At 42.3% G+C, this 12,667-nt stretch overlaps 1 protein-coding gene across 3 annotated transcripts in view; it reads right to left on the bottom strand.

Moving 5' to 3' along the window:
• Positions 1-5,370, bottom strand: part of GABRB3 (gamma-aminobutyric acid type A receptor subunit beta3) — a 111,126-nt gene extending 105,756 nt beyond the window's left edge. The window contains exons 1-3 of one of the 3 annotated variants that reach the window (XM_035315335.1): positions 5,277-5,370; positions 4,278-4,369; positions 4,108-4,175 (exon numbers count right to left, since the gene is read on the bottom strand). In XM_035315335.1, the coding sequence (XP_035171226.1) occupies positions 4,108-4,175; positions 4,278-4,350 (141 nt within the window). In that variant the 5' untranslated portion in view covers positions 4,351-4,369; positions 5,277-5,370. Of the gene's footprint in view, positions 1-4,107; positions 4,176-4,277; positions 4,370-4,481; positions 4,671-4,767; positions 4,813-5,276 lie in introns of those variants that run through there. The other 2 variants (XM_035315345.1, XM_035315328.1) reach the window with 2 other exon arrangements.
• Between the last annotated feature and the right edge of the window lie 7,297 nt (positions 5,371-12,667).

Raw genomic sequence — 12,667 nt, 5'->3', positions numbered from 1 at the left:
AGAAAATAGCAGGCACCCAATGGAGTCCATATGTGTACTTGAAGTTTTATATTGGAACATATGTAAAAATAAAAAATTACAGTGCTAGCATAGAACAGATTTCATCTTTTTCAGAAACAACTCATAAGCTTTATGATTTGACTTTATGTCAAACTAATTTTCTTAGTACAGTATTCTCAAAAACAGCAGGAGGACTATATAGCCCGTGATGCCTCCTGGGTTTTCCTAGTTTAATTTTATTGAAATTAGAACCTTTGAAAAACCCTGGATCAACAGCTCTGAAGTCCCCTGTATGCACAAAGAGAATGCAGAGAGCAGTTTAGCAAGCAGTAGCACAAGATTCCTTGCTTAGAGGAGATCACACTATTCTCTGCAAAACATTATCTCTAAGGAGAAGGGTTCATTTTTGTACTGATCCCCTCATTTTCTCTATCCACTTTATAGCTTTATCTCCCATAAGCTATAAACCACATCCTAAAATGATGGGAAAATGAAAGCACAGCACCTTAGTCTTCCAGCTACAATGATTAGCTTAAAGAGGGGGTTGTTGGGAGAATCAATGTATTGATTATTTAACTTCTTAGGGATAAAACACTATGGGAGTATTTGGCTGCTTGGAAATTATATGTCTGGAACTAAGACATTTGATTCACAGACCAAATGTTGAACAACAATGAAAAAACAGACTATAAAAATTCAGTAATTGTGGATGCAGTCTGATCAGAAGCAGGCTGACAGACTAGTAAAAAGCATAAAAACTCTCCTTCGGTTTGCATCATCCAAGGAAAACATTCCTCCAAAACAGAGAAAGTACAGAACACAATCAACCAGAATCATGTAAAATTATGTATCATAAAGCTAAACTATTGTAATAAGACAACTGTAATCTTCAATACTCTTTTTTGGTAAAAGGATTTATAGTATTTTCTCAGTAATATTCTGATATTGATTAGTATTTTTTTTGGAGATATACGCTAGCGTACAATTTACATGCACTTAGAGCAGTTTTAAATGCAATTATTGTAGGTATGCACACAAATAGGTAGGTGGCGAAGTACCCAATTTCAAGTAAAGTTTGTGAAATAATCAAATAATCATGTGAAAGCATGCATAAGCATAGCAGGGAAATAAAGCACTCACAGAAATATATAGATATGTATATATTTACACATATATATACGTGCCGGTCATTAACAGACGGCAGCCCTTCCTTGAAAAATGCGCTTCGTACATTCAACTTGATTAATCTATTGTTGTTACCACATACGTAAATCAAAGTATAAACATGAAAGCATATTATTTCTACTTCATAAGTATTTTCTATTTTCAGTATGATATAAATAGTATGGTCAAGTACCAATAAAGCTCCCCGATGTTTTCAAGATGTTAGGAAATCAAATAGGAACTGCTGATTTAAAACTTTGCAGTAAAACAATCTGATACTTGCATCACTTCTCTTGATCCAGCTTAGTGTTACAGCACCATAAGTAAAGAAAAATGTTAACTTTTCCATGTAACCTAAGCGTGATGTATACTACTATTCAATTAGTCTCTTCTAAAAGGTAGCTGGAGGTAACCTGGACTTATGGAGGGCAAAGGACTTCCAATAATTTTCAACAGGAACACCAAAAATACACAAATAATTTTTTAAATCATTGGAAAGTGAAATGAATACCTAGTAACTGAAGATTCATTGAGAATAAGGCTACAGTTTGATTAAAAAGAGTATGACACAAGCTGTAATTCTTATTACAAAGAATTGTCATCATATCACTGAAAGCTACATTACAGGCTGCCTAGAAGGCAGTACAATAAAACTTGCTGTAATAACTTTTTATTTATATTCATAAAATTGAAGAATGTTAATTCCCTGGTTATTTTATTTTTAATATAGAGATGAATTTTAACAAGCTAATTTATAAAAGGTTACACCAATGTCTAGATTTAAATCAAAGGAATTAATGTCCATACTACCACAGTTCAGAGAGATTCTTGTAAGACATTTCAATAGTTAATGAGGCTAAAGGTCGAAGCTAAAAATATCTGCTTGGCATTAAATAGAAGAATATGTCAAAGATTAAAAGTTTAGTTGGTAACTAGCGTGAAGTTCACCAGAGACACCTCATGTCTTCAAGCTAGCAGTGACTTTTTTCCCCTCCAAAGTACTATCTTCGAACATAAACTTCAGCAATTCTAAAAAGCTCCTTTTCTTCCTTATTCACTGCTTCTTGATATTTACACAAGAATCTTTGCAGATGAGTGTAAAGTTACCCGAATAACCGAAATTAATCAATTCAGACAGTGCTTGAATACAGCTAGGCTTAGTCAAAGAAGACTTCTTTCCAAGACAGAAGCGACAAGACTGGCTAACTGCAAGGCCAGCTGTAGTTCATCAACCAGATGCCCTTTCTGCTCATTTTTTCCTGAAGTAAATACGTACGGTTTTGGTAACAACAGTACTTTAGTACTTCCTTTCAGAAGCAGTTATTTCTGTTACAAGATCAGCACTGCTCTTTTTCAGACTTTGCCTTGCCCCATTAGAGGACATAGAAGGAAACTCTTCATTTCCTTAGAGCTCTGCCAAGTCATGGGAAACAGCGGGCACTAACCTGTGCCCCTGCTAGAACCTAAAGCAAGTGCTGGGCTGGCTCACCTGTCCTCTCGAGGAGCTCCTATCTCATTTAAGATCTAAATGCTCAGTCTAGCAGCATAACAAGCAGCATATGTAATTTTTCCTCATATCCCTGCTACAGTGGGTTGGACAAATTATTTAAATGTAACAGGCTTTCTTCCCATAGCTGGAAAAAAAAAAAAAAAAAAAAATCACTGCATATCCTGTCATTTTCTTTCGCATCTTGGTCAGTTTCTCATATTTACTGCCAATGCGGCACTTCACACACAGAGAATGTTGTATATAAATTCAATTTATAATTCACTGTTTTGCTAAGAACGAAGCATAGCCATAGGTGGGAAGGTTGCAGTGGGAACAGTGAAGTCAGACTTCTGAATTACTCTTCAAGGACTCGGCTTTCATTTTATGGAGAAGCAATGCTACAGGTACAGGAGAGCCTGTGGAATATAAGAGATGTCCCTGCTGCTGCCTGAATTTGCAGAAAGCCTAAAACAAACTCTTACGAATGAGAGCTACCTCAATTGCCCCTCCTAAATTAGTATATAGGAAGATGTTGGTGGCGCTTTAACCATAAACAAGCTGTATGTCTACAAAAAACATCTGTAAAAGATCAGATGCACAGCAAAAAGTTTCTATCTCAGCATTTTGGGTAAAGCAGGGGAAGGATGGGGCAGAATTAAGTAAAACAGAACAGATCCCCTACAAAGCCAGGCTCTGTCAGGTTGTAACACTGCAACAACGCGTTGAAGCAGGGGTAGATCATGTGTTAGCATCATCATTTACTGAAAATGAGCTCGGCTTTTTAATGTACAGGATTATTTGTAATGCCATAAACGTAGCTACAGAAACACAGAGCAGCCCGTTTGTTTTACCTTAGGTTTGCTAAAAGAAGGCTAGGAGGAAGAACCCGAGACTGAGGAAGCACTGGGAATTTTCTCAGAAACGCTTGGAAACTCCACCTCGGGTTCAGGATCAGGACAAGAAACGGCAAACCCACCTCCAGGCGCCAGCCCACCCAGCCGCGCTGCCTCGGGGCCGGGATGCCGACAGGCACCGAACACACGCCGGTCCCTGGGTCAACCCGACAGCCCCCGAAAATCCGCTCGGAGGAGCAAAAAGCGACATGCCTCCCAAGTGCAGCCCGGTCCTGGAGCTCTCAGCATCGCTCCCCGGTGCTCGGGTGGGAGCCTGGTCGCCGCCGAGTCCCTTTTTTTTTTCGCTTTTCGCCCTCCCCGGGAAGCCCAAACCAGACGGGCGGGGGGCGGCCGCTGCCAGCCCCAGCCCCGCTCTGCTCGCACCGAGAGGGGAAGGAGCGAAATCCGAAAAAGCGAGTCTTACAGGGATGGAAAGTTTAGAGACCGAGGGGGGCTGCGCTCAGCACCCAGCCGGACTCGACCTGCCCGGGCTGAGCGGTGAACGGGGGGGGGGGGGTGAGGGGGGGGGGAAGGAGGACGGGCACCCCCGCACTCACTCACCATGTTGACCTCAGAAACCATGTCGATGCTGGCGATGTCGATGTTCATCCCCACGCAGACGGGCGGACCTGCGGGCAGAGCACACACGGTCAGCCGAGCCGAGCCGAGCCGAGCCGGGCAGCCCCGGGACAAAATGGGGGGTGCGGGCAGCGGCGTCCGGTGCCACTCACCTCCGAAATCCGGGCGGAGGCGGATGTCGTAGCCCTTCAGCAGTTTATCCACAGTTTCTTTCACGAAGGACATGTTGCCGGGATCGTTCACACTGTGGGGGCGAGAGAGACGGGGGAGGCAGGGGCCGGGGTTGGGGAGCGGGGCGGGGGGCAGAGCCCATCCATCAGCGCGGTCCCCCGCCGCCGGGGCACGCTGCCTCCTACCTCTGGGCGCAGCAGACCACGGCCACCAGGACGGGAGCGGAGAAGATCCCGAAGATCCTGCCTCCCCCAAAGCCCCACATCCCTCCTCCCCGGGCTCCCTCCGCGCAGCAGCAGCAGCAGCAGCCGCCGCCACCGCCGCCGCGATCCGGCTGCCCCGGCTGCCGCTGAGGAAGAGGCGGAGGCGACAGTCCCCCGTTCTCCCCCCCCCCCACCCCACCCCGCCCTCCCACCCCCAAAAAAAAGCCCCCACCCCCGCCCCGACACCGCAGCAGCCGCCCGCGCCCACCCCGCGGCCGCCGAGCCCCGGAGGAAGCCGCCCTCCGCCGGTGCCCTCCCGCCTGCCAGGAGAGGAGGGGAGGAGAGGGCGCCGCGGGGAGCGGGGGCTCGCCGGGGACGGGGCCCGGCAGCAGCCGGCGTGGGGGCAGCCTCCCGGGTGCCCCTCGAGCCCCGGGGCTGGCAGCCGGGGCAGCCAGGGGCGCCCTCTGGGAGCCCACCCTCACATCATGGCCAACCCCCGCCCCATCATGGCCACCCCCCCTCACATCATGGCACCCTAGTGCCCCATCATAGCCACCCCGTGGGGCCGGGGGTGAGGGGGCAGCCGCCCCTCTGTTGCCTCTCAGGTGGCCGCAGCCCCTCAGGAGCAACGCCCCGGGGCTTCAGGGGGGTGCCGGGGGCACTGGGATGTCCTCCGATATGGCAGGGGGACGTGTGGGGGCACCCGGGCTGTCGGGTGGCCGTCGTCGTGTGTCTCCTGAGGGATAAACCCGCCGGTTCCCAGGCTTCGTTAATTACCCCGGGGTAATGAAGGGAAACGGCCCCGTGCCAAACTGGCGTGCTGCGGGGGCTGCCCGCTGGCTGTGGGGTTGCCTGCGAGGCTCTGGGTGCTCCTTGTGAAATGCTAGCTGGGGCGGAGGCAGCGCAGTTGTTGTTATTGTTAACCTCCTTCCAGGTTAATTAGGCCTTTCAGCAGGACTAATTGGCGTGGAAACAGAAGCACGCTGACTTGGCTATATTGCTTTCGGCTCCAGAGCCAGCTCTTTGTCAATGCCAATTCAGGGACCTCTCTGCCATTCCCTACCAGCAGTGTAAACATGTCCCTAGCCAGCTCCGGGTTCTGGTTACACCGCGATTGGTGGGCACCAATCTATCCCAGAGCACAAAATTTTACTAGTCAAGGGAGGGGAAACAATATCTTTTTTTCTTTTTTTTTTTTTTTTTTTCACTTTTTCTCTTACAACCTGTTTTACTTTCTACATCTTTTCTTCCCTTAGAGAAACTGCAAGGAAGAGAACAGTCACTTGAGGAATGCTGTGTTTTTCTGTAAGAGTGAGAAAGCACGGGCAGCTTTTTGTGTCTCCCCCAACAAATTCTTGAGAAAAAAGATGAGTGCGATCAATGTCATACATACTGACCTTGTTGCAACTGCAGTTAATAAGAAACCTACAATAAAGGGGAGAGCAGGCCCAGCTTGAAAAACAATGTAAAAGCCTACAGGCCATCAGGAAAAATGGGGAGGATCTGAGTGTTGCCAAATCTCCTGATTCAATTTTAAGTTGTTAGGCTTGTTTTTGTTTGTTTGTTTTTGTTTTGTTTTGTTTTAACAGTGCCATAATTACTGTGATTACAAAGTAGGTGAAATCTTTGCTTTCATTTATAAACTTGAGAGTCATGACATGAAGTATACCTGACCCAAGGGCTAAAACATCGAACAAATGTATGTACATACATAACTGATCTGAGGAACCTGGATCCAGGTTTTTTTTGTTGTTGTTTCTTCATTTTTAATACTATGGATGGGCAGTCCTGGACACTAGTTCTTTCAAAGACTTCAGAGAAAGTGAAGTTAGGGAAGGGTACCAACCCATTTCTCTCTCCCTAAATGCCAGAAGAGAACATTAACATCAATGAAAATATTTCTTACGAAGAATTTAATGTGATTTAAAAGTGTACTTGAACACTAATAACTTTTCTTAAATAGGTTGTCAGTTTTATAACAGAAATAAAATATTTTAGAGAACAGTACTTCTGATTAATGCACTATTCTGGTACTTTGAAAACACATCTGAGGTATGAATGAATCAAAAGTGATGTAGAGTCTGATGTTTTATCACTTCATTTAAGTATTTGTCTTCCTGAGCTTTCAGAGCAACTGTTTCCATATATTTGTGGGTATTTTAAAGATAACCCAAGTTGGAGCTGATGGGACAAGAAAGTAGGGGTTTTTGGAACATGTTTTCTCCCGGATTTTGAATTCAAATAGGCTTAGCAGTAACTGAATGACATTACACATGAGAAATTTAGAATGAATTTCATGAGAGGTAAAAATCATCTCGACTTCTCTGTACACGTGACATTTACTGTGAAAATGGCACTTCAGGTTTTGTGCACAGAAAAGACTCAGAACACATCTTCTGCAGCACCAGTCTGGAGGTGAGGCTCAGACAAGCTCCGTGCAGCACAGTGTATTTAAGGAAATGATGGATGCAAAGACTTTTGGAGAGCTGGTTAATGTGGTCAATAGGAAGAAAAGGGCACAGAAATAAGTTCCTTGTCCTTCCCCAAAATTCACCACCCTTACTCTATTCCTGGAATTAAGCTCCTAAACTTTTCCTTTCAAAAAGCAAGAAGCTTATTTCAAAACATGTTAGGAAGGAGTCTGGGTGCTTTTATTCAGAAAAACAAAAGCACCCAGTCAGAGCATGCAGGTGCTAGATCCAAGAACATCTGAGGACATATCATCACGTCCTCACGCTGACATCAGCCTGAGCTGCAGGACATCAGGGTAAGGTTTTCATCTCTGTTTGAAATGTTTCACTTTTCAGCAAATACTTAAATAGGCGAGAGGGGGAAAGAGTTAACATGAGTTTGTGGCCTACTGGTTTAGCTGTTATCTATAAAGTGCCATTGTTTCATAATCAAGTAATTCATGAACTAATTACTAGATAAAATAAATGGAACCCGATTCTCTGCTTCCCTTAGCTGCAATCATAATTTATTCTCACTCTTGCTCTTTTTCTAGCATATGTTTTTTCTGTCCCAGCAAAACTCTTCCTTAAAAGATGAGACTTCAAATGTTGTAGTTCAGGGACTAAAATTTATCATGGTTTCTGCTGCGGTGAGTGTTCTAGCCTTTAGGCCACTGGACAGTTAAGATCTATGCTCCCGATCAAATTTTGATCAATAAGGCAAGCACGGTAATACTGTTTTCTTCCTTGGCATTGCCAATATTGGTAAAGGCTGCTTCAAAAATGGATTAAGTCTAATCTGCAAAGGCAGGCATTATGTGTGGAGGAGCAAAAGGACTGCCCTTGGGCTGATGCAAATACATGTGAAAGAGTACACCTGCCAAGCCTAGATGTGAAAGAAGTCCTTGGGGTGAGTGGGGTTGCAATGGATTCCTTGGCTATGCTGGTGTTAGCAAGTACTGAGGCTTCTCTGTAGCTCAGAACAGCTGTTGCTGAGGACCCAACATCCATACGCATTTTGGGTGTGTTTTCTTAGAAACAGTTCAAAATTCTTGTTAGCAGTTGGACCACATTTGGTATGCTGCTAGAGTGCATTATCCACCTTAGTTTTGTGGAAAGGAATCCAGTTCATGTGCTCTGAGACTGCTCTGTGAAGCGAACCACAGCACAGTAAGTGGGAATGATCAAACAATTCAATTCATGAGCACAGTCCTGATTTGCCCTAACGTGCTGTGTGGATGCACTCATCATCTCCTTTTAGAAGGAGCTAGAGCAGAGCACACAGCCTTGGTTAAAGGATAGAAATTGTTGAAGACATTGGAAGTGGAATGAGGAGTCACTCAAAATTTTGGAATGAATTCCAGGTTAGTTCATCCCTATCAGTACTAGTGGAAATGCAGAAGAGGAGGCAATGACAGGAATGGCTAGAGAAGGAGAGAGGTCTGCTTACAACTGATGAATTTGCAGAACTACCACTATCAGTCACCAGACTGTAGGAGAAGGACTGGCTTGAGAATCAGGGAAGAAGTATTTGATCACACCATGCAATACATCACTGAGCTCTTACACTGAAAAGTGGTACTGAGGCTTTACCTGACAAAATGAACATAACCCAACTTACACACTGAGGTCAGAATCACTTATCAGAACATTTTCTTTTTCATTTTCCTCTCTGGCTTCTCTGTCATTTAACTGATTTTGACAGAGATCCAGTCTTATCCTGAAGCAAACTGCAATCACAGAGGGTTCAGAGGTACAAAACAGAGACAGACAGAAACTAAAGAAATGTAGGAAGAATTGCTGCTACAGCTGAAGTGTTGTCTTCTGAGGAACACAGGACATTAATCTTACTTGGCTGAGACTCACGCTGCTGCTTACCTATTCTGCCTTGCAGCAATTTTAATAGCCTGCTGGTTTAACCTGCTGAGAAGGTGTAATTAATAAAACTGGCTGGAAAAAAAAATCCACAATAAAATTTTGATTTTTTTTTTTTCTTTCCAAGCCTGGTTTCCTTTTTACTTTATTTAATCAAAAGTTGATGGGCATTTTTTCCAAAACACCATTCAACAGAAACTTAATGCTTTCTTCAGAAAGCTCAGCTTTCTTGCTTTTCTTCCTACAGTATCTCAGTAGAAGCTGAGCTTTAGAGTGACAACAGGAGGCTGGGGAGTGGATGCAGGGCTTAGGGAATACTCGGCACTTGGACAGTTCCATGCGCTGCGCTCTGGTTCTTCAAAAAATGCGCAATGATTGTTGGGTATGCTATGTGAGGAAAGCAGTATTATATTTACCTAGTTTATAATGTATGTAATGTGTATTTATCTATATTTGTCAGAAAGTGTATGTAATATTTGCTGATGTTGAGTTTACACTGGGTTTATACTCATTGTCCCCATTTCTGTCAGGCAGATTGCAGTGTTGCATGAATCCATTTCCTTTGGTTGTATAATTTGCTGGTTTTCATTTAATTATACTGAAATATTTATGTTGTTATGTCAACAGTTCTGATGTAGTAGAGATCTTAATGTTTCAGTGGGCCACACAAGAATGAGGTATTAATCAATATGAGTAATGGGGACAAAAATCTGCCTTTGATAAGAGGCTTGACCCAAATTGTTTTGAACTTCTTTTCAGGTGGTTATTTCTCTTCATATTCAACAGAACAAAAATTTGCATTATCTGAATGAATTTAAAATAGCATTCCTGCACTGTTCCATTTCTTTGGAGGCAAAACCTCTGGATTATGCACATTATGAGTCAGACATCAAAATAAAAATCCATTGACACTTTGGCAGAGGAAGAAATAATGGAGGCTCTTCATAACTCACATTTTTTCATCATAAAGATTAATGATTATGCGCTGAAATAACATAAATGCATTAGAGAAGCCTTGGTGCTTTGGAAGTACAATTCTTTAAGTCTCTGTCCTGATGATGAAGACACAGTCTGTGTTTAGAAAAACAAGTAACTGAGTTTGGATTTTTTTTTTTTTTTTTTTTTTTTACTGCATCTGCAGTTGAGGAAGAGTTATTTTACATAGGACTTCATTCTTAAGTGATTCTACTTGAGTATTATAATCTAAATCCCTTTGTCAGAAACATATTACTCTTAACAAAATAATAGGAAGGACTTATCTTTTCTCTGTAAGGCTGGATTCAACAGAATGCTATAGCCCCTTTCTTTGTGTTTTCATATTTAGGCGATAACATTATGAATTTTATTTGCCATAATTATTGTTAATGCATTTTTTACCAGAGTGGCCAAAATTCCAAGTCAAAACCAAAGACAAAACAAACAAACAAAAATACCCAACAAGCCATTTATACTTGCAAACACTCCTACATAAAACAGGATAAGCAATGAGAAGCAAGTGCAGTGAAATGATTTGGCATCAGTCCTGATTTACTAAGATTAGGAAGAATTCTGGAAGTGATAATACAGGGTAACAAAGAAAAAGCTACGGATTGAATAAAGTGAAACTCTGATGTATGTCTTGCTCTCTAGGTAGTTTTTTTTTTTTGTTTTTTTTTTTTTTTAATTATGCTAAGGAGGGGAGAAGGAAATGTTTCAGAGTGCAAAGAGTGTGGAGGTGTGTTTATACAGAGGCTGCATCCCCAGCTGTTCACTGCCAAGACACAGCACTGTGCTCGTGGAAGTGCCTCGTTGTCTTTTTAAATGCATCCCCTCTTCCCCAAGCTGCCCATCTCTCTCGGTCCCAAAGCACTGGCATCAGAAACAGCCACAGTTAAGCTCATAATACACAGCGGGATCATGGGCCATATTCCATCTGTGGGATAACACGTAAATTAAGATGGCTGTGTAAGTAAATTTCTCTGTCATGTTCTCTGTATACAAAGGGTAATCTCTCTATATAAAGGGGAAACAGGTAGATATAGAATTTTGTGCATCAGGATCTAAAACATTTGGTATTATTCCTTAATTTAAAGATTATGTTGTGGCTCAGGAAAAATAAGGTTTTAATATAAATGTTATTAATAGTTGGTAACTGTTAAAGAATTAACATTCCATTTAAAGACAATAATCACATTTTAAAAGTACTTTTTTTTTTTTTTTTTTTTTTACTCACCTTGTGTCGTAAATTGCATATAATTTCTTGTTTTCTTCAACTGCATTCCTGAAAAGAGAGACAGAGAGAATATCATGCCCTGTGTCCACTGCCAAAACAAAACAGAGTTTAGGGCCTCAAAGGTTTTCAGACCATCATTGTAGAACCTAGGGATAGAAAAAAAAAATCTTTAAATTGACTTGTTCAACCCCTGGCATGACAGCATTGTAATAATATTTTGGAAATTGTCTAAGTGGTTTTTAATTATAGATCCATAACTCTGTTGCCAAGAAATGAAAAAGGAAAAAATCATCACTGTTTTTGTGAAAAACACAATACAACAATATAGTTTCGATCAAGCTATGTGAATAATTTTCAGGAAAAAAAAAATTCTAATTGATCCAGATGAACATTATCCAATTCAGTTATTTTATTATTTTTTATAAGCCTAACCAAAAATTCTACTGAAGTCGAATGCAATATATTCAATATAAAAATAAATAGTTTGTGGGATTTTGAATATTTTAATGTGTTTGAACAAACGAGGTTGATTTAAAAAGGGGGAAAATAGAAGATTTGAAGCTTAATTCTGTATTTCTGAGCTTTTTCAACTGAAATCCATCTTACTTTGCAGAACACATTTTGAATTTTTTGACTAGAGAAGAGATTTTCTTTCTGACAGTTTTTGTTTGTTTCATAACGTGGGAGCAGAGGGCTCTCCTGAAATAATGCCACTGATTTAAGGGGTTTAAGACGGACCACAAGGAGATATTGTCTGGAATGTGTTGGCTTTGCTGGAATCAGCAATAAAATATAAGCTTTAGCTAAGTAGTTTCTGATAAGGCGTGATGAATGTAAGGGGCACTCCATAATAAATATTGATTTGTATCTTCCAATCTGATTTAAGTCTCTGGGCATTACTTTACCTGTCTGCTTAGAAAAGTTAAAGAGAAGGAACTAAAAGCATGGGGTAAATGATCCTGAGTATGAACGCATTAAGCTCCACTTACATGGGAAAGGTAGATATTGGGTTTGGTCCCTGTTCCTGGAGTGGTTATGCATTTCACATTAAATATGCACTGGATGTTAACTGCTGAATATTGTGAATGCCTGTTTCCTTTGTACATTGGGCAGGGACATGTGGAGCCTCTCTCATGCCATTGATCCCCTTGTAGTAGCCAGCCATCTAATACAGAACTGGTGGAGCTGGGCAGCTCTCCAGTTAGATGCCACTGTCTAGTCCATTTAAGATGCCCTGAGTTACTTGAGACACTGTGTAGAGCTGCGATGTAACACAGGACCTAGAGGAGACTTACGCTCTTCTGGAGAGGTGACTGGAGTCCAAGGGGGATACCTTGGAGCATCTCAATGGCCAGGGATGCTTATGTCTGGGAACTGAGTTGGGCCTCCTGGATCAGATCCCATCCAAGACAAGGATCCCCAGCTTCCGATATGTAGGCTCCATTCACTGAGTTGACTGGATCTCTGTTGACACAATGGGAGCACCCAGTTCTCGTGTAGACGCCTACATCTAATCTTCACATGAAGCCTATTCTTTGATACTTCTTTTTATAGTTCTAGGCATCAGGATTCACAAGCCACATTGCTGTAAATTTAAAGATCACAATATTGCATGCCTGATACCACACGTC

Source organism: Oxyura jamaicensis, chromosome 1, assembly GCF_011077185.1.
Source record: "Oxyura jamaicensis isolate SHBP4307 breed ruddy duck chromosome 1, BPBGC_Ojam_1.0, whole genome shotgun sequence".
Lineage (NCBI taxonomy): Eukaryota > Metazoa > Chordata > Aves > Anseriformes > Anatidae > Oxyura > Oxyura jamaicensis.
The sequence above is the reverse complement of the archived record's forward strand: the minus strand, read 5'-3'. Positions and strand labels throughout refer to the sequence as shown.